Source organism: Chionomys nivalis, chromosome 4, assembly GCF_950005125.1.
Source record: "Chionomys nivalis chromosome 4, mChiNiv1.1, whole genome shotgun sequence".
In the NCBI taxonomy this organism is placed as follows: domain Eukaryota; kingdom Metazoa; phylum Chordata; class Mammalia; order Rodentia; family Cricetidae; genus Chionomys; species Chionomys nivalis.
Genome location: NC_080089.1, coordinates 43,736,485 through 43,758,679, shown reverse-complemented (window position 1 = coordinate 43,758,679; position 22,195 = coordinate 43,736,485). Strand labels below are relative to the sequence as shown.

Sequence of the window (22,195 nt, the reverse complement as noted above, 5' to 3'; positions counted from 1 at the left end):
ACATTTCAAAAGTCCCTCTGAAAACCTAGAGGATTTTGCCACTCTCTCTAAGCAAGGTACTGCAAATATGTGTAACCTGGCTGGCTTAATCTGCCTCACATAGACCTCTAGAGGGACCCTGGGACTGTTCTCAGAAGAAGAGTCTCAAGGAATCTTTTTTTTCTTTTCTTTTCTAAATTGCACCCTATGGCTTTACACCAGATCCTTTAATAATTTGCTACCATGTCCTCATCCCCTGTTTCTATGCCTGTGACATGCAGGATCTGAGCCTGGTTTCATTAAACATTATCCTCTGCTCCAATATCTAAAGTACAGGCAACTGTTGGATGTTTAGATTGCTGCAACCACAAACCCGTGGGTTCTGCTACTGCCCAGTAACTCTTCAGTGTGTCTTTGAGGTATTCTATCTAAAGCTTAGCCCCTCACCTAGAATTCTCTCTCCTCCCATTTACCTTTTACACTCAGGTGGCATCCGTCAGATTCCTCACTTTTCTCCCATCACTCCATTCAAGGGAAAGTTCCAGCACTCTCAAACTAATTCCTCTCTCTTCTTTGCTGTCTTGAAGTTCTTGACAATTCCCCTTCTCAAGCTTCAGTTTATCCTGAGTTCCACATTCCCCTTGGGTTGTCTAACTTCTATTTTCTTCCATATTTCTTTGTCGATGCAATCTGGTTTCTGAGATTTTGGAATTCTTTCTAGTTAATGTCACAGATATTCATACTGATAATTAGCTTGCCATTTCTTTCCCAAAAATACATACCTTTACCCTGTAGTCCAGACTGGCCTGAAACTCCCAATCCTCCAGGCTCCTGTATGCTGGAATAACATGGGTTTCACCACCCAAATTATCTTTCCTGCCTTAATTTGACATCAGTATCTAAGACAGTTTGTCCCTCTCTCGTTAACATGCTCTTGACTCCTTAATCTCACTTCTGATCTGTCTACCTAATGCTCTCATCCGTTTTACTTCTGACATTGAGGCTTCTCCAGAACTTTTCTTGTTCTAATAAAATCTCACTTTCCTACACCTTTTTTTTCCTGTCATATCAAAGTTCCAGCCCTTTGGAATGTGTATGTTTTTTTACACATCAAGGCTCTCTAGGTCTTCAAGATCAGCACCATGCCTACCTAATCTTATATTCCTCTCTGTGCTTATCTTACAACTCTGAGATGCCTTATATGTCCATTTAGAAATCTCTGTCTTTAAGGGAACAATACCCAAAGCGTTTACTGAATTACAAAATGCATGGCATACTGTGCACCCTCAGTACTTATGACCTTCTTCCTCCTGTCCACATAGCTCCATGTGGCTTGTTTGGAAAACCGGGGTTGGATTCCAATTTTGATACTGGCTACGGAGGAAAATGAGACTATAAAAGGTCAATTAGCCGGGCAGTGGTGGCGCACGCCTTTAATCCCAGCACTCGGGAGGCAGAGGCAGTAGGATCTCTGAGAGTTCGAGGCCACCCTGGTCTACAGAGCGAGCTCCAGGACAGGCACAAAGCTACACAGAGGGGTGGAGGAGGCCAATTAAAGAAGTGGTTCATTGGTTGGGTGAGTCTGGTGACTGGGGTTATGTGACGCCTACACGGCCTCTTAAAGCTCCTCTTCAGCCTTAGACCTGCTCTGTCTTTAAAACAAACATATCAGCTCACAAGCATCTCACGACGTCCTCCAGCCTCAATTTCCATGTTCTCTGAAAAACTACGAAACTGCCGCAAGCAAAGTGGAGATCAAGCTAAGAAAATCAACAACGCATGCGCATTTCCTCACCTCAACTGTCTTCCGGGCCGCCATGAATGGCTGCCCCAAGCAATGCCTGTTTCCCGAGAAAAGTCATTATTTGCTACATGTTCTCTTGCCTCATCTATTCATATCTACATTTTATTTGTGCAGAACAAAATTAACTGGCTAATTAGATTCCACAAACACGGGAGGGAGGCCTATATATTTTGAACAGGCACAGAGAGGGGCAGCCTGACCTTGGAAGTGGGGCAGGGGGCCTGCCACGGGTCCTTCCGAGGGTGACATTCAGCCGGCGGTTCGAGGAGACGGACCTTCCACCCTAGACCATGGCCAAGTTCATCCGTAACTTCGCGGAGAAGGCCCCGGGGCTAGTATCCGGTGAGCGCGGCCGGGGGGAGGCTCGCGGGAGCTGATGGGGGGAGGGAGTGGGCACCCAGGGGCCCGCGGGCGTCGGCAGGGCCGTCCGGAGGCCCCCGTGAGGCTGCAGCCTCGTCCGGCGTTCTCCCGGCTTCTTCGGGCCCTAACCGCACCCGGGAAGAGGGTCGTGTGAAGAAGCCCGGCTTCCCTCCGCCGCGAACGCCATGAGGCCCCCTTACCGTGCCCTGGAGACCTGGGAAGGGAACGGCGGAAACAGGGAAAAGTCACACGTCAGGCCCCCTTAGGTGGTCTGGCGAAGCATCTGGAAGTCATCAGGAATTTTTCAAGACCGGTAAGACCTTTGAAAGTTGTGTTTGCTTACCGTCTTGGTCGGATCCTAGAGAAGCCTGCGTCCGGCGAAGGGAAGTTGGAACGTAGGGATCAATGTCCCTGCCCCAGTCCGCATAGGTAGCGGTGCCTGTCGGCAGACGTCTTTGTCGTGGTGGCTTGGCTTCCGAGGGCTTTCTGTGTTTGGAACGCCTGGTAGACCGCCGTATCGCAGATGAACACTGAGTAGTCACACGCTTGAGTAATATATTCTGTCAGTACCGTTCTCTTCTGAGCAGCAGATTATTCGTTGTATTTCTGAAACGGGAGGTGAAATTTACTTTTTTTTTTCTCTTCTGTATGTGTACTACACGTGGTTGAAATCAGATTTTCAAATAGTTAAATTTCTAAATGTTCAGATAAAATATGAATAGAAAGCGAATTTTAAAAACGTGCTTCTGAGCTTATTTTGCTGTGTTTGGACGCTTAGTAATTCGTTTCCTCTTCTCCTTCATCAGCAGCCAAACAATAATGAGGACCGCAGAGTGCCAGACTCTAAATACTGGCCTCCCTCCTACAGAACACTAACTAGTGGGCTAGTAAGCCGTCTTCCACATTCCCAAAGCATTTCTTGTTTTAGCTTTCCCTTTACTAAGATCGTCACGCTATCTGTTGCAAACCGTTAGGATTTTTACATCAATACACCCAGAAGGCTTGACGCTTGAACTTTGGTGATTTGAGGTGCGATTTTTAATATTTCATATGGAATTTCTTTTCCTAACAGTATGATTTTTGCATCTTTTAGGTAGCTTGTATTCAGGAATTTAAAACTGGTTTTGTTGGTAAAATCAAAAATAAAACCCATTACCAACGTTATCTTTTGTCATACAACACGTACTTCTTTCTACTATTGTGAGTAGTTAAAAGGTAATTTGTTCTTTAGACGTATTGACAGGGGCTCTGATGGGGCCGGAATATCAGGTGGATTTCGCTCTACAGCATAGGCTGTTGTATTAAATGTGACTAATCTCCCATTCCCCAGGCTATGTAGCTTTATCATCGGATCTCCCCAGGAAGGTCAGCATCTGGTTTCTCTCCCCTTAACTAAGCTGGGGATCTTATTTGGGTTTCACCAGTTTTTCCATTAATGTTTTTCACTTCTAGGTCCCAGTCCAGGGTATTATCTTACGATTAGTTGTTGGTCTCTCCAGTCTCCCCTTTCTTAGATCTGATCTTTCAAGATTCAGCAACTTTGAGGTTATCTGTCTAGATATCCTGAAGAATGTTGCCCAAACTGGTCATCTTGAGTTTCTCTGCTGATAAGTCTGGAAATAGGGATTTTGAGAAGAACAGCAGAAATGAATTGCCCTGATCACATACCAGGAGGCTCATGATACTCAGACCCATCTTTTTTTTCGTTTTTCAAGACAGGGTTTCCTTGTGTAAGTTGGCTATCCTGGAACTGACTCTGTAGACCAGGCTAACCTTGAACTCAGATCCATCCTCCTGCCTCTGCTTCCCAAGTGCTGGAATTAAAGACATGAAACACAACTGCCTAGGCCATACCCATCTCCTGATCTAATAAGAGCTTCACTGCTAACCAGTTGTTTTTGACAGTTCCATACCTCTTCTCAGCAAGTCCACCTCCTACATTCACCCCCCCAAAAAAAAGAATGTTATTTTACAATGATATAATGGTGATGACAGCCTTATGTCTTCTTTTGTGTCTATACCCAGTCTTTAGAATCCAGTAACCAGAGCAGGAGAGTTTTCTGTTAGAGTGGTGGATGGATCCATCTTCTACGTAGATTAAGTGGAATTCTGTGAGAAAGATCTGTCTCCATTTCTTTTTTCTTTTTTTCCCATTTATTTTTTTCAGTTGTACATTGCACTGGCTCATTTAAATTTATTCCATGCTTCTCATATCTAATTATGTGTCATTTATTGCTGAGATTGTGCCAGCCATGGCCATCTGTAGATCTTTTAAGTTGGCGCCTCTGCCCCTTAACATGTCTAATCTTTTTGGTTCTACATGATGATGACTCTTTATTTCTTGGCCCAGCCTTAGAATTGGCCATTTCTCCAAGAAGCCCTAGTTCCTTTTATTAAACAATGGAATTACAAATTACCATTAGGTACTGGGTTTTTTCTTGCTGCTAGAGTCCATTTTTAAAGTTGACAGTTTCATTTGCTGTGGTAAACACCATAGCCAAAAGCAGTTGGGGAGGAAAGGATGTGTTTCATCTTTACAGTGTGAAATCCATCATCCAGGGAAATCAGGGCAGGAACCTAGAGCCAGCTTCTGAGGCAGAGACTAAGGAGGAGTGCTGCTTGCTCCCCATGGCTTGTTCAACCTCCTTGTTTTGTTTTGTTTTGTTTTTTTGGTTGGTTTTTTTTGTTTGTTTGTTTGTTTCTGAAACAGGGTTTCCTCTGTGTTGCTCTGGCTGTCCTGGAACTCACTCTGTCAACCAGGCTGGCCTCGAACTCACTCTGCCTCCCAAGTGCTGGAATTAAAGGCGTTTGCTGCCACCACCCTACTCAGACTGTCTTTTTACAGCACCCAGACCTCCAGCCCAGGGGTGGCACCATCCTGAGTGAGTTGGACCCTCTCACATCAATCACCAATCAAGAAAATGCCCCACTGGCCAAACTAGTAGGGGCATTTTCTTAATTGAGGTTCCTTCTTACCAAATGACTCTAGCTTGTGTCAAGTTGACACAAAATTAGCCAACACAACAGATAGTCAGACACACATTTATATTCACATGTTAGTCTGTATAGATAACTGAATGAGGATAGAGATGGCTAGGTAGTTAAGAGCACTTCTTGCTCTTGCAGTTTCCTTTTTGTTTGTTTTTCTTTTTTTATTTATTTTATTATGTATACAGTGTTCTGTCTGCATTTATCTTTGCAGGCCAGAAGAGGGCACCATATCTCATTATAGATGGTTATGAGCCACCATGTAGGTGCTGGGAATTGAACTCAAGACCTCTGGAAGAGCAGCCAGTGCTCTTATTAACCTCTGAGCCATCTCTCCAACCCTTTTTTTTGTTTTTCCAGACAGGGTTTCTCCGTGTAACTCTGGCTATCCTGGAACTCACTATGTAGACCAGGCTGGCCTCGAACTCAGAGATTATCTCTGACTCCAAAGTGCTGTGAAAGGCATGTGCCACCACCTCCCAAATGCCTTTACAGTTTCTATATGTGTTTCTCTCCTCAGTTTGTGTGTCTCTCTCTTTGCCGCAACTTCAGTCCAGAAATTTGCATGTGCTCTACCACTGAGCTACATCTCCACACTCTGCTGATTTCGTCATTACTTCTCCTACTGAATTCATTGATGTGAAATAGTGAACACATCAAGAAAATTTGGCTTATGATTCTAGGGAATTTCTAGCAGATTTAGGGGTTTGGTTGGTTGCTTGGTTTTGGTCTTTCAAGACAGGGTTTCTCTGTGTAGCCATGGCTGTCCTGGAACTTACTTTGTAGACCAGGCTGGCATTGAACTCACAGAGATCTCCTTGCCTCTGCTTCCCGAGTGCTGAGATCAAAGGTGTGCTCCACCACCACCCAGTATAGTCTAGTTTTAATTACTGTTACCAATACATGTAAATTTTTTTGTATTATGAGTGCAGTTTTGAAAGGGGGTGCAACTGTACTCTGGTGAAAGAGATTTAATCCAGCACATATTGCTAAGGGTATCAAAAATGGATACTAATTGATAAAATTCCATCTGGACTTGTGGCCAATATTGTGGTGAGCTTCAATCTTACTATTAAAGGATGTTGTTCTATGTAGCTTCTTACCCTTCTGGACTCCTTCTCTTCAAATACAGTGTTTCTACTAAGAAAAATGAATAAATTGCTTTGTCTTTGTTTTCAAATTAGGGACCAGTAACTTTACAGTTAATTAGATTTGCCATTCAGAGGTGAGTAAATACTAGCTGGCCATTATGAATCCTAGCACAATTGACTGCTTAGAGCTTCTGTCGGTTGAGTGGCCCTGTGACACAGGTGTTCTGCATCTTTAAAAGCTTCTTGTTACCAGGGAGCAGCAGCTCTGACTTTTCACACCCACTGCACATTCGGTCCAAGCAATGAGTGGATGTGATACATGAATAAATATTTGTGTCCAGCCCACACATCTGCTTCTTTCGATCTCTAGTGAGTTCATCCTGGGTTTTTTGTTTTGTTATGTTTTATTTTCCAGCTGCTGTGACTTACTCGAAGCCTCGATTGGCCACATTTTGGCAATACGCCAAGGTTGAGCTGGTTCCCCCAACCCCTGCTGAACTCCCTGCAGCTATTCAGAGTGCGAAAAAAATAATTCAAAGTGCTAAAACTGGTAGCTTCAAACATCTTACAGTTAAGGTAACTATGGGCTGTGAAAAAATATGTTTGTGGGCTGGAGAGATGGCTCAGAGGTTAAGAGCATTGTCTGCTCTTCCAAAGGTCCTGAGTTCAATTCCCAGTAACCACATGTGGCTCACAACCATCTGTAATGGTGCCCTCTTCTGGCCTGCAGGCATACACACAGACAGAATATTGTATACATAATAAATAAATATTTTTAAAAAATATGTTTGTGATAGAAAATGTCTTTATTGGGGAATTTTTCCAATTCTTTTGGTTAATATATCTATTTCCCAATAAAGTAGAATCTAACATAATGAGAGATAATCTTTTTTGGCTGCTAAGAAATTTTGTAATCTGGATAGAAATAATTCAGCTAATTCTTTGTCTTGGTCTAGTTTTGGTCTTAGAGCATAAAGGTGAGCATATTGAATAACTGGCAGCCTTGATTTCCTTCCTAATATTAGTATAGTATAATCTGATGGCTACCTTTGCTGGATTTTTTTGTTTTTTGTTTTTGTTAGTTTGGTTTGGTTTTGTCCTAGAATTATCTCCATTCCATTTCAGCTAAAAAAAAAAAAAAAAAAAAAAAAACTCTAGAATTATTACACAGAACAAAAATACTAAAATCTGGATTTTCAAATTGCATATATGTTAAAGGCCACAAGAATTGGAACTTGACTTTTAAGTTCCAGTTTTAGTAACTGCTGGGGCTAGAGCCCTCACCTGGGGAGTGGGTGACAGGAGGCTTCTAGTGGCCTCTGGCTTAACCGAAGGGAAAATGACCTCCAGAAATGCCCCTATTAATAGTAGTAAAGGCATCTAAGTATTTTTTTTTCCAAGTAAGAATTTCTAGATCCAAGTTTGTGTTTGAATGAAACTGCTTTCTAGAACCATGTGTAGGTTGTTTTTTTTCCTCTCTCTTCAAGGGCTTAGAACATAAAATGAATATTGAATACTTGAAAAGAATTAAACCAAATAATAGTAAATAAAAATGAAGAAAATGAGGGGTAAAAGGGAAGAAGACAGAGTTCTTCATCTTTGATGGACAGAAGTGTCTATTCAGAGACAAGCCTTCCTATGAGTGCCCTGTCTGGTATTTGAATCACTTCCAGGATGTGGGTTGTTTTAGGGCCCATAAAGTGTCTCATAAAGTAGTAATGAAAGGGTTAAGTCAGTTCAGGTCTTTAAAAATTCCTTTGAAAGAATTTATAAGCTCAGGCCCATTTGGCTTACAAAATTGAAAGTTCAAGGTTCTCAGAAGTTGAACATTGAACATCAGTAATTCCTGACTTTGGCTAAAACTCTTCTGTAGTTTTGAATAGTATCCTTATGTTCTCTGTCAATCTGAGAGAATAGTTTTAAATATGTGTTGGGTTTTTTATTTGTTTGTTTATTTTTTTAAGTATCTTAAAATTTGTGCTTTCTCTTTTCCAGGAAGCTGTGCTGAATGGTTTGGTGGCCACTGAGGTGTGGATGTGGTTTTATGTCGGAGAGATCATAGGCAAACGTGGCATCGTCGGCTATGATGTGTGAAGACTGACCTTCACATCTGATTTTATTTGAGTTCTTTCAATATTCTTGGACCACATGTAATGAGACTGCTATGTGAATAAAATACCAACTGTCAAATAGCAGTGTTTCTCTGTCAAGTACTGTATAGACGGTCACAGTTTTTCCTTTTCTGATAGTAAGTTGTGTTGTCTTTGGCCTTGTCAGATTGGTACAGGTTTGAGTGTGTGTCTGTTTAACCTGCAATTAGAAAAGATGAATGTGAATATATGTGTGTGTGTGTGGTACATAATACATGATGATACAATTTTAATTCAGAGGTTTAAAACATTTTTTTTTTTTTTTTTTTTGGATTTTTTGAGACAGGGTTTCTCCGTAGCTTTTGGGGCCTGTCCTGGAAGTAGCTCTTGTAGATCAGGCTGGCCTCGAACTCACAGAGATCCGCCTGCCTCTGCCTCCCGAGTGCTGGGATTAAAGGCGTGCATCACCACCGCCCGGCGGTTGAAAACATTATTATGCAAGCATAGTGGCCCACATCTGTAGGCTTAGCCATTGGGAGGTAGAGTTGGGAGATTCGAAGACAAGTTTGTCTACATAGTTCCAGGCAGCCATAGTTATACAATGAAACTCTTATCTTTAAAAAGACACCAAAAATTTAAGCAGATGTAGTGGCATACACCAACAACTGAAAAGACTGAAATAAGATCACTTGAATCAAGGAGTTCAAGACCAGCCTGATCATATAATATAATGAGACCTTGTCTCAAAAGGAGATATGGGGGAGAGACAGGAGTTTAGGGTCAACTTGGGCTATATGAGACCTCATCTCAAAAATAATAATTACAAAAAAGAAAATTGGATTATTTGTCTTAATTACTCTGTAAAAGTGTTGGGGGTACTTGTCAATTTGAATATTTGCCTCAAGCAAGAATAGTAGGGGGTAGTATTCTTAGACATATGTTTATAATAACTTTGACAGTAAAGCAAGGTGGAAGAGCTATGTAATGGGATGGTCTGGTGTGGTGGCATACTCCTCTTATTCCAGCTCTTATGAGGCAGAAGCAGGCAGCTTTGAGTTCGAAGCTTTCCTGGTCTACGTACCTAGTGCTAGAATAGCCAGGATTATGTAGATAGAGACCCTGTCTCTCCCTTTAAAAGAAAAAAATCTAACTGGGACTTATCGTATTCATCTGGTTTTATGACTTTGGTAGCTTTGCAAGATGCAGTAGGTAACAATTAGGACAGTGTCCTCCAAGAGTAAGTGGTGGATTATAGCCTGAAGTAAACAGTGATTAGCATCAGTTTGTCTGTGGATGTAAGGGGGTACTGATCAGCATTGCCTTCTGCTGCAGCCTGACAGTCTCTGCTTGGCTGAGGGGTGTTTCTAACCCATTCTTAATTGTTACAGCTGCTGATAAGCAAGGTTGCTGTACATTTCTTGTAAAAGCATATGGTCTACAGTACAATATTGATCATAGTGTTCAGCTTTTGTCCTCTTAATCCCACATTTGTATCCTGCATTTGGAACAGTGCTCCTAAACCCTAATGAAGAAACAGCACAGCTTTTCTAGAGATAACAAGGTCACCGTGGAGACTGCTACTCTTCCAAAATATGAAGTGGTTTTCAGCAACTTATGCAGGAACACAAGTAATCAAAACTGAAACCACCCTGTTTCCAGAAGTATCCGTCGTATAGGTTGCATCAAAGTGAAGGACTGCCAAGGACTTCTGTGGTGGTTTAGGGGAATTTCTCTTCCATGTAGTACATGACTAGTAAAATTAACCAGGCGAAACACATAACAAAGCTGTGAAGTCAATCAGTGCCTGCTGTAGCTCACAAAAGTTCATGCTACGTAATGCTCCTTTTTTAAGTAACAGTCACACCAGAAGGCCCTCAGCTTCTACTCCACTACTTCCTCCTTTACCCTACAGCACACCTCTGTCTAACAATGTGTGTCTAGAGTCCCTTAGATTAGAATAGCAGTGGGCTGCTGTAGTCATTGCTGGATTTTACCAGGCTGCTTGCCTTCAGTGCCTCCACATACCTTACCTCCTAGCAGAGAACTGTATGGGTTTCGTGAAAGTTGGGAATGCTGAGTACTTTTTGTTGTTGTAGTTCAGTTGTTCATGTGTACCATCTAAGTTCCAAATACTTCCTAGACATAGAAACCTGTTCAAGACTCTTCCCTCTTCTGGGAGCCCAGTCTGGTCTTTAGATGAGAACAGAGGAAGATGCATTTGAAAGAGGCTAACGCAGACTACTTTGAGAAGTTGGGTCAAGAGAGGTCTGGAGATAACCTAAAATAAACCAGGGAGGCACACTTGCTCTCAATTACATCACTCAAGACTGAGGCAAGAGGTTCAAGAGTACAAGGCTAGACTAGGCTATTTAGAGCCCCTGCCAAACCAGGAGAATATAAGAAGGGAGTAAGGGAAAAAAAAAAAGGAGTAAGGTATGGGACAACCACAAAGCTAGTCTGTGGCGAAAAATAGGTGCGCACCTGTAATGCCAACAGGGAAAATGGAACAGGACAATCAAAAGGTCAAGCCTGAAGGCTCATCTGGAGCACTGGCTGCTCTCTTCCAAGAAAACCCAGGTTCAAATCCCAGCACCCTCATGGCAGCTAACAACCATCTCTTAACTCCAGGTCCAGGGAATCCAGTGCCCACTTCTGGCCTCTGAGCACCAGGCATACATATAGTGAGCAGACAAATATGCAATGTTAGGCAAAACACCCATACACAAAAAAATTATAGATAGATTAGATAGATAGATAGATAGATAGATAGATAGATAGATAGATAGATAGATGATAGGTAGGTAGGTAGATAGATAGATAGATAGATAGATAGATAGATAGATAGATAGATAGATAGATAGATAGATTTGTTCTTTGAGACAGGCTTATTCTGTGTAACAGCCCTGGCCATCCTGAAGCTCACTTTGTAGTTACGCACAGAAACCCTCAGAGAACACCTGAAATTTCTGGCACAGTGGGCACTCTGTAAGAACAGTATGTCTGAAGTAGTAGACGGGACAGGAGTAAGGGGTAAAGCCAGAATGTTGATGAGAACATGAAATACTTTCATGCCATATTAAGAATTGCTCTGCCTGGTTGTGTCCAGCAGCCAGATATGCTGAGGTCCTTAAGCAAAAGGCTCATGAGGCCAGCCTGGCTATTCCGTGGAGCCAGAAAGATGACTCAGTGGGTAAAGCTACTTGCCACTAAACCTGATACTTAAGTTCAAGTCCCTGGAACACACATGGTTAAGGAGAGAAGCAACTCCTGCGAGGTGTCCACTGACCTTCACATGTGCCCAGCCATACCCGTCTGCCAATACAATTTCCTTTTAGGAAAAGGATTTGATTGGGACTGGAGATGTGCAGCTCAGTTGGCAGATTTCTTGCCTGGCACACACAAGGCCTTGGACTCAATTCTCAGCATTGCATAAACCAGGCCTGTGACACGTGGCCTATAATGCCAGCACTTGAGAGGTTGAGGGAAGATCTCTGAATTTGAAGGCAGACTGGTCTAGAGAGCCAGTTCCAGGGCAGACTCCAAAGCTACAGAGAAATTCTGTCTCAAAAAAACAAAACAAAACAAACACATAATGTCAGTAAACAGCAAAGACTTTGTTGAGTCTTGCTTTGCTTTTTTGCAGACTTTTTATGTGTAGGAATGTTTTGCCTTCAAGTACTTATGTGCACCAAATGTGTGCCTGGTGCTCAAGGAGGTCTAAAGAAAGTGTTGGATTGCCTGGAACTGGGGTTACAAATGGTTGGAGCCACCATACTGGTGCCAGGAACCAATTCCAGGTCCTGTTCGAAATCAACAAGTGTTCTTAACTGCTTGTCCTCTCTCCAGCCTCGGACTCTTTCATTATTTTAAGAGTAATGTGAAGGCAAACATGGTGCTGCACACATGGAATCCCAACACTTCAGAGGCAGAGGCCAGCTAGGGCTACAAAACAGAGACCCCCCGGGAAAGCAACCCCTAGGGGTAGCGTACCTGCCTCGTATGAACAAGGCCCTGGGTTTGATCACCAGTGCTGCCAAAAGAGACAGGAGAAGAGAGAGAGAGCACGCGCGTGTGTAACCAGGTAGGCCTGACTGGCATTGAGCTCACTATGGTAGATGAGCTGATGTGGAATTCTCAGAGATCCTCCTGCCTCAGCCTCTGTCTCCTGAGTGCTGGGTTTAAAGTTGTGTGCCACCACCACCCAACTAGCTGTTTATATTTTTAAAACACTTGTACTGACTGTCTCATTTAACCTTTCACTTTCTTTAAGACGCATTACACTTAGAATTTACCCTCCTAACAGATCAAAGGTCAAGCTCTGAGCAGGGGCAACAATGAGGACTGGCTAGGACTTGTGGGTAGTAAGGAAGGAAGCACGAATGGGGTCCATGTAGCCGTGCTCTGCTGCAGTCTGTCCCAGCTACATTCACGATCCCCTCTAGACCGATGCCCCTGAGGCGTATTTCCATAGATCATCCATCCTGCTTTCCTGCTGCCTCAACTCTGTTTTGAGCCACTCTCAAGCTATGCCAAGATTTATTGCCTGTTAGGCAGCAATCTTCCTAACCCTAAATACCATATAGCTTTGTGGGACTTCTTATCCCTTAATTAGCTTGATTTTCATTTCTACAAGGACACGAATTGCCCTGACTGTGCCCTCTGGTGATGAGTGCCAGCACAGTGCACCAGGGACAGGCCATAGCAGTGCACTTTCCTGTACCCACACAGAAGCCCCCACACTAATTAGCACACTGCACGCATGGTCCTTGACAATCTATCTTTGACTTTGCCTTAATCCCATTTTCAGCTACCAAATATTGTTTGGTCACATAGTTTCTAATCAGTTCTCATAAAAAACAACTTTTAGCCGGGCGGTGGTGGCGCACGCCTTTAATCCCAGCACTTGGGAGGCAGAGGCAGGTGGATCTCTGTGAGTTCGAGACCAGCCTGGTCTACAAGAGCTAGTTCCAGGACAGGCTCAAAAACCACAGAGAAACCCTGTCTCGAAAAACCAAAAAAAAAAAAAAAAAAAAACAACTTTTAAATATTAAGTCATGTGATTGTCTACTACTGCCAATGGTTGCCTCTGGATCACCAGATCATCCCTTTTTCTCTTGACCATTTTGTCTCCTGGTTCATTGTCACTCTATAACAGTGGCTCTGAGCCTCCTAACACTGCGACCCTTCAATACAGTTCCTCATGTCATGGTGCCTTTAGCCAGAAAATTACTTGGTTGCTATTTCCTAACTGTAATTTTACTGCTGTCACGAATCGTAATGTAACTATCTGATGTGTAGGATGTCTGATATGTGACACACCTCCCATGAGGGGTCACGATCCACAGGTTGAGAACCACTGCTATACTACTTGGCAATTTCAACATAGATGTGGGGCATTGGTTTCCAAACAATGGTCCCTGGACCACAGTAGCATCACTTTTACCAAGAATATTTTTTAAAAAATTATTTATTTTACATGTTTGTGGAACACTTGTGGTGAAGAGAGGATAACATGTAGGAGCTAATTCTCTCCCAAAATGTGGTTTCCAGGGATCAGTCTCAGGTCTTCAGATTGGAGGCAAGCACCCTTACATGCTGAGCCATCTTGCCAGCCCTCACCAAGGAGCTTAGAAATGAAAGTTCCCAGGTTCTATCCCAGAAAACCTGGAAGTAGAAACTTGCAGTCTGCATTTTGTTGGCTTTCCATGTAATTCTAAAGCATGCTTAACTTTGAGAAAAATCCATATAAATGATCCAACAGCCTGAGCTCTCAGCTCCTCTCCAAACTCCCCAACAGTTAGCCTTTCGCCTTCCGTTAGCACTGCTTCCCATGGCGTTAAAACGCAGCATCCCTGTCTAACCACCCGCCAGCCCATTCCCGCAAATGCTCAACTGCATTTATCTGAATACACTTTGACCATGAGCAAACTCATCCTCAGAACCCCGACTTTTCCCTCATTTTCCAAATTTATTTATGGTCTATAGTCTGTGGTTATCATTCTTTAGAACACACCCTCAATTTCCTTGCCTCTCACCATGGAACTCATCTGCCAAAACCACATCCTCGGTTTAATCCAACTGCCTTAACTACTCTACGCTTCACCCATGAAGCTAAGTGAAGCTGGAGAAAACAATTGAGATGACTGGTTTCATTTCACACCCACAGTCAGACCCTCAAGACAGCACTTCATAAGACCTGCCAATCATGTTGTATTTCTCTTCCTTAGGCCATGATTATTTCCATCGACAGATGATCTTGCTTCCCACTTGACTAAGAAAATGTAAGCAGTTGGAGAGCTTCCACTTCCGAGACATCATCTCCACACCTACCCCTGTTTGCACCCATATAAATAGAGATGCAGGAGTGAGTCAGCTGGCACCGGCTCTGGATCAGACTCAGCCTGCAGGCCTTCAGGAAGTGAGTCCCCCGGGGCCTGCATCTCCCCCTGTGGCAGGCTGCCACCAAACCCTGCTGTTTATCAGCCCAGGACCAAACACAGCAAGTGGGACACTTTGCCTGGACTAGGTGCTGCAGATTGCAAGCTCCAAGCACACAGAACTCATCCGTACACATTGCGAAGGACAGAATGAATGTACCGCTTCAGGATCCATGCTTTATAAACACGCCCCCTCCGCTCCAGGACCTGCCCCTTCTACCTAGCACATCACAGGTCTCCCTTCTTCAGTTCATCACCGAAGTCTCTTCAGATTTGCCCAAACTGCCCCCCTTGCCTGCCCACGGATGCCTTGTACAGCCCACATCATTGCACTGTGGTGCTGTGTTTACCTTTACGTCCCTCGCTACTCTTCTTAAGGAAGACATGGTATCCAAGTCTCTTTGCAATCCTAGCCTATCACATTATCTGGCCTGTATACAGTAGGGTTTCAAGCGATGAGAAAAGCAGACTCCACTTGCTGCGTTTGGTCCTGGGCTGATAAACAGCAGGGTTTGGTGGCAGCCTGCCACAGGGGGAGATGCAGGCCCCGGGGGACTCACTTCCTGAAGGCCTGCAGGCTGAGCCCGCTTCAGAGCCGGTGCCAGCAGAGTCACTCATGAATCTCAACCTCCTGCATTCAAACCGATTTGGATGCTGGTTCACGGTGTTGCTTGCCTGGCTGTTCATGCAGAGATGCCTCTGCCTGTGGTCTAGGAAGGAGGAGCCAGGAGGTGGGCAGCTGAAGAGCCTTGACGGAGGACTTACACAATAGACTCCTGAAAAATCCCTGGAATGCCTCCGAAATCTACCATCTGAGCTCTTTCTTTGCCAAGCCTGCATTTCAGGGTACATCTTCGGTGCTGCTGAGAGAACACCATGAGTAACATGCTTTTCTTTATAGGATTTTCAACATGCAACCTACGGATGGGCATGAATGAGAATTATACCTTGGTCCTCTTGTGGGAAGCAAAAAAGGTTGTCTTCAGAAACTCCAGTGCCCGTGTTGTCAAATTCAAAAGCAATTAAAACACTGTTGTGTGGTTTGGAATTATAGCTTACATGTTAAACTATCTACCATTTTCCCTAAGGACAGCCCGCACTTTTACCCTGATGTCATCTCACTCTGGGTCTCAAGAGGGTAGAGAACTCAATAAAGCAAGTTAATGAAGCCAAAATATGGTAGTGCGCACCTCTAATGCCAGCAGAGACAAAAGGATGGCTGTACGTTCAATTCCAGCCATCAACAGGGTGAGTTCCAGGCTAACAGAACTGCAAAGTAGATCCTGCTTCAAACAAAAGCAAACCGGTACGTGTTCTACTGCACCGTCAATGAGAACACCGCCGTGGGAGAGTGACTACCAAGTCTGGTGACAGCGGAGTCATGGAGCAGAGTCAGGTAATGCAGGGCTGGTGGGGAAAATGAAAGCATCAGGAATCACGTAAACGCTAACATGGGGTTATTGGCCTTATTGCAGTTTTGTCTACCTTGTATACGTCGGTTTGTTATAAGATATCCAAGTGACTACCACAGCCTACAATGGCAAACTATTTTATCCCTGTTTTTTGTTTGTTTCCTTTTTCAAGACAGGATTTCTCTGTATAGCCCTGGCTGTCCTCGAACTCACTATGTTCGACCAGGCTGCCCTTGAATTTACAGAGATCCACCTGCCTCTGCTTTTGCCTCCAAAGTGCTGGGATTAAAATGGTGTGTGTCACCACTGCCTGGCTTAATTTTTTACTTGTAAAACCTTTTTGCTTTAACTTTTTTTTTTTTTTTTTTTTTTGGTTTTTTGAGACAGGGTTCTCTGTAGCTTTGGAGCCTGTCCTGGAACTAGCTCTTGTAGACCAGGCTGGCTTCGAACTCACAGAGATCCGCCTAACTCTGCCTCCCAGTGCTGGGATTAAAGGGTGCGTCCAGCCGCTTTAACTTTTTTACATTTATTTATTATTATCAAGTATGTATTAATGTGTTTGAGCATGGTATATGTGTATGTGAATATGCACATGTGTGTGGGGTGTGCACCTGTGGTCATTTGAAGAACCCAGAACATTAGAGCTGTCATTCTCCACTTTATTCTCTTCAGACAGGTCTCTCCTTGTACCTGGAGCTAGCCTGGCAGCCAGCAGGCTCCAGCAATCACCCTGTCTCTGACTCTTCTTCTATGCCCTCTTCTCCCAGAATTGAGGTTACAGGTGTGTGAGAACATGCCCAGCTTTTTACATGGAATTCTGGGGGATTTAACTCGGGGTCTCATGCTTGCATAGTTACCTGCTGAACTAACTCCACAACCCTTTCAATTTAGATTTACTTTTTAAAAAAATATTTATTGCCGGGCGGTGGTGGCGCACGCCTTTGCCTTTAATCCCAGCACTCAGGAGGCAGAGGCAGGCGATCTCTGTGAGTTCGAGGCCAGCCTGGTCTACAAAGGGAGTTCCAGGACAGGCTCCAAAGCTACAGAGAAACCCTGTCTCGAAAAACCAAAAAAAATAAAATAAAATAAAAATAAAAAAATAAGTAAAAAAAATATTTATTTCAGTTTTTTGAGACAGGGTTTCGCTCTGTCTCAAGCTATAGCTCTCTATGTAGATCAAGCTGGCCTCCAACTTACAGTGATTCTCCTGCCTCTGCTTCATACGTGCTGAGTTTATGAGGACATGCCACTGCATACACTCAGCTTTTTGTTTGTTTTTTTTGTTTTGTTTTGTTTTGGGGGGGGTGGCGGGTTTTGAAACAGGTATCTTTACATCTGTGTATCTTTGGCTGTCCTGGAACTCATTTCGTAGACCAGGCTGGCCTCGAACCCACAGAGATCTGCCTGGCTCTGCCTCCCAAGTGATACCGGAATTAAAGCCATGTGCCACCATGCCCAGCATTGTTTTTAGAGACAGGGTTTCTCTGTGTAGCCCTGGCTGTCCTGGAACTCACTCTGTATACCAGGCTGGCCTTGAACTCAGAGAGATCTGCCTGCCTTTGCCTCTCAAATGCTGGGATTAAAGGTGTGGTGTCTTCTGCCACTGCCCAGCTCACACTCAGTTTTTTTTTTTTAAGTTAAATTTTTTTTCATTTTACATTTCAACCCCATTTCCCCCTTTCTCCTCCCCCTACTCCCTCACATCCTCCCACACAGCTTTTTTCAAAACATAATTTTTATTGATTCTTGGGACTTTCACATCATGCACCCCAATCCTGCTCATTTCCCAGGCCCTGCATATCCACCCTTATCCCCATAGATCCCCCCCAAATTCTAAATATATTAATTAAAAACAAAAGAAACAAACAAAACATTTTGATGATCTGTCTTTCCCTCCGCTCCAACATCTCTCCATTCCTCTTAGTGCCACTGAAGTTCCGTGTGTCCTGCTCTACCCTTCTGTCCGCTCAGCTTTACTCGCAAATACACCTGGCGATGAGTTGCTGCCTGGTTGGAGAGCTCCGATTTCTGATACACCGTCATCACTGAACCCTCAGTGAAACGCCTCTCGACTAGCCTGCTATTATGTAGGTCTGAGTGGTAGCTGATTTGGTCAGTCTGGGCCACTGGGGCCTCCCTTCTTGCCCATCCTGAGTGTGGGGCCAGCTCCTCTGCTGTAGCCGCCAGTGAAGGGGAAGGTCAGCAAAGGGCAGTGCCAGCTCAGCATGCCCCTCGAATTTCAACACACACAGTTCCTATGGCCCTCTGTGGTAACATGGGTCACAGCAGAGATCAACACAAACCCCAGCTGCCACAGAACCATGGACCCAGACATGGGCCTTGGCAGAGCTTGAGCCTGGATGTTCACCACGGCCCCAAGTGGCAGGTCAGACCACTTAGATCTGCGTGGCCCTGTGGTGGCATGATCCTCAGACTTCAACATGGCCACACATGGCAGTCTAGACCTCAGACATCCGTGTGGTCTTTGGTGGTAACACAGGCCACAGTCATCGACTGTGCTGCAGTAGGACTATAGACCCAGACATGGTCCTCAGCATTAGCCTGAGCCTGGATGTCACCATGACCCCAGGTGGCAGCACAGGTCACTCAGACAGCATGGCCCTGGGACACAACATAGCCCCAGATGTGGCCCAGGCCCCAGGTAGCTACATGGCCTTTGGTGGTAACAGGAACCACAGACTATCAAATGGGCTTTGGCAGGGCCATGAGCCCAGACATGGTCCTAGGTGGCAACACAGACCACCCAAATCCGTATGTCCTGGCAGCAACATGGCTCTCAGACACCAGCATGGCCTCAGATGGCAGGTCAGACCCTGGGCATCCTTCAGTGGTAACAGGAGCAATGGACATAAACACAAACCCTTGCTTCAATAAAGCCATGGACCCAGGCATGGCCCTCAGTGGCAGTTGGGGCCCAGATGTCCCCATGGCACCAGGTGGCAGAGCAGGTCACTCAGATCGGCATAGCCTCTGTGGTGGCACCGTCCTTAGACACCAACATGGCCACAGGCTCAGACTCCAGGCATCATGTGGTCTTAGGTGACAACATGGGCCACAATGTCAACACAGACCCTGGCTAGGGTAGGACTACAGACCCAGACATGACCCTTATCAACAGTGGGGGCCCAGATACCAACATGGCCCCTGGCTAGCAGGCCACCCACATCAGCCTGTTCCTCACTGCCTTTGTTTCTTCAATTCTGCTTCTTTCCACAGCACATGAACTGGTTCGCATCTCTTTCTCTCCCATTTCTACATCATATATTTGCTCACAATAATGGGCCTGTGGATTCTTCAGCCAGCCTGGGCCAGGAGAACCCAGCTGGGCCTGTGGATGTCTTTAGCAAACTGTCCACACTCAGCTTTTTATTGTCATTTTTCTTAGAGTTTCTATTGCTGTGATGAAACACCATGATCAAAAGCAACTTGGGAAAGGAAGAGTTTATCCGGCTTACCCTTCCAGATCATAGTCCATCACTGGAGGAACTCAGGACAGGAACTCAAGCACGTCAGGAGCCTGGAGGCAAGAGCTGATGCAGAGGCCATGGAGGGAGAGCTGCTAGTACTGGCTTATTCAACATGCTTGCTCAGCCCACTTTCTTATAGCACCCAGGACCACCAGTTCAGGGACAGCACCACCCACAATGGGCAGGGCCCTCCTTCATCAGTCACTAAGAAAATGTCCTACATCTGGATCCTATGGAGGCATTTTCTCAATTGAGGGTCCCTCCTTTTAGATAACTTTAGCTTTGTCAAACTGATATAAGACACACATAAGCCAGCACATCATTGTTTGTTTGGTTTGGTTTATAGAGATGGGGTTCCAATGTATATTCCAGGCTGGCCTTACATCAATCTTCCTGCCTCAGACTCCTCCGACATTACAGGAGTAAGTCATCATACCTTAGATTTTTGTGTTAGAGTGCAAAGTCTTAGAGATAGGGAGAGAGCTCCGTCAGCGAAGTGCCAAATTACCTTTACTCAACCGGTTTTGAGAGTGATGGCTTTGGCAAATCTTTTAGGCCAGTTATCATTGCCAGAAAGAAAATAACCAAATCCTTACCCAAAGGTCTTCTTAAATGACAGATATCTAGTTGCTCAATACTGACACTGTCCCTTATGGAATACATCTCAGAACTCAAGAACTGGTAGCTTCTAATGCCTCTAAGAATGTGCCTCAATCAACACATTGTCCACCTAGCTAAGGGACAGCTTCCTGGAATTAAGAAGGCAAAACCAAGGTTATAATTAACTCAGACTTCCTCCTCCTCTTGTACCTTGGCCATGACCTTAATCCTCACCTAGATTTTCCATCCCATCTATGGATAAAATTTTGTTCTGAATTAGATCTACTGAGCTGTGGTCCTGTTAGCCTTAGAGAATTGGCTGGATCGCTGCAGGTAATCTTAAACCACATATTTAGACTGAAGCATGACTTTTATAAACAGACAGACATCTCGTTTAGGGATAATACTGTCAGTTTTATTCCCCTGCCCCAGTTTTTTTTTTTTAACTTGTATTAAAAACAAAGCAAACATTACTTGGTAAGGATAGATCAAACAAACTTTTTCAAGGTAATTTAGAGCAAACAGCATGTTTCCATTTCCAGGAACCACAGCAATGACAATATAAAGGAAGAATGAGCAGGGATGATAAAAATGGGTGTGGCTCTGGAAATGAGCAGTTTCCGGCTGGATGATTTAAAGTCAGATCTATGTGATGATTAATGAGCCCACTCAAAGTCCTATCCTATATGACCTTCACAACTCTATTTATTTGATTTTTTGAGGCAGGGTTTCTTTGTGTAGCTTTGGCTGTCCTGGAACTAGCTTTTTAGACCGGACCGACCTTGACCTCACAGAGATTTGCCTGTTTCTGCTTTACAAGTGTTGGATTTAAAGGTATGCACCACCACTGCCTGGCAACTTTTAAAAAAATATTTAATTGTATGTCTGTATGTCTGTGTGTGAACATGAGAGTGGGTGGCCAGAGAGGACAGAAGCATCAGTTGCCCCTGGAGCTGCAGGTAGTTGTGAGTTACAGGCAGCTGTGAGCTGCCCTGCACGAGTGCTGGGAACTGAGCCCAGATCCTCTGCAAGGGCAATATATACTCTTAACTGCAGAGTCTTCTCTCCAGTCTCAGGCCTCACAGTGCAGGAGATGAAGTTGCCAGATTAAAGAATATAATGAGGAAATTTATTTACTTATTATTTTATGCATATGGACATTTTGCCTGCATATATCTTTGTGTACCACATGTGTGCCTGGAGCCTACAAAGACCAGAAGGCTTGGATTCCCTAGAACTGGAGTTACAGACAGCTGTTAGCACTCTCAACCCTGAGCCTTTTCTTCAGCCCCTATTTAGTTAGTTATTGAAACAGGGTTTCATTCTAGATTGGCCTAGAACTTACTATGCAGTCAAGGCTGACCTCAAACTCCCTACCTTGCTCCCACATCGAAGTGCTAGGGTTACAGGTATGAGCCATCTTGCCTGGTCTGAAAGAAGAAAAAGAAATATCTCACCTGCTGCCAGCCAGAGAAACAGAGCAGAGATCAGAAGTTGATTCTCTACTTCTACTGTGTGTTCTGGGATGAGATTCTAGTTTATTTAGGGTTGCATGGCCAGTGCCTTTACCACTGAGACGCCTTGCCAGCCTATGTTCTGAAGTTTTATAAGACATACTTCCTAGCAAGATATAAGGTGTGTGCTTATAATCTTAGTACTTGGGAGACTGATTGATATGAATTCAAGGTCAGTCTGAGCTACAGAGTGAGTTCTAAGCCAGTCAGCAAAACCTATAATGTGAGATTCTGTGTCAAAGAACCAAAATAATTAATTTAAAAAAAGCACGTTTCTAGATTGTTTTCCCTCTGCCAGGGATTGAACCTAGGACCTCACGCTTGCCTGCCAAGTGCTCTGTTACAGAGCTACATCCCCAGTGAGAGCTGAAAGCTGTCTAAAACTGTACTCTGCGCATCTTTGAGTCCAGGCATGTATCACACGTGGTGGAG

General features: G+C 44.3%; 2 protein-coding genes across 2 annotated transcripts in view; one reads left to right on the top strand and one right to left on the bottom strand.

Annotated features, from left to right (window-relative positions):
- The window catches only part of LOC130873842 (phosphatidylinositol N-acetylglucosaminyltransferase subunit A-like), a 36,640-nt gene extending 34,022 nt beyond the window's left edge, over positions 1–2,618 (bottom strand). Inside the window, exons 1-2 of the mRNA XM_057768833.1 lie at positions 2,487–2,618; positions 1,984–2,357 (exon numbers count right to left, since the gene is read on the bottom strand). The gene's annotated coding sequence lies outside the window, so the exon portion shown is untranslated. The remainder of the gene's footprint in view (positions 1–1,983; positions 2,358–2,486) is intronic.
- Positions 1,969–8,414, top strand: Atp5mg (ATP synthase membrane subunit g). The gene is made up of 3 exons (XM_057768837.1): positions 1,969–2,125; positions 6,638–6,798; positions 8,218–8,414. Exons 1-3 carry the CDS (start codon positions 2,074–2,076, stop codon positions 8,314–8,316), a joined length of 312 nt encoding a protein of 103 aa, XP_057624820.1. The 5' UTR covers positions 1,969–2,073; the 3' UTR covers positions 8,317–8,414.
- Positions 8,415–22,195: the final 13,781 nt, after the last annotated feature.

Bases quoted from the DNA above. Each gene is read 5' to 3' on its own strand.
- Atp5mg (XM_057768837.1), top strand. From the start codon at position 2,074: ATGGCCAAGTTCATCCGTAACTTCGCGGAGAAGGCCCCGGGGCTAGTA. The intron at 2,126-6,637 runs GTGAGCGCGGCC...TTTATTTTCCAG, and splicing joins GGCCCCGGGGCTAGTATCCG to CTGCTGTGACTTACTCGAAG. The intron at 6,799-8,217 runs GTAACTATGGGC...TCTCTTTTCCAG, and splicing joins TCAAACATCTTACAGTTAAG to GAAGCTGTGCTGAATGGTTT.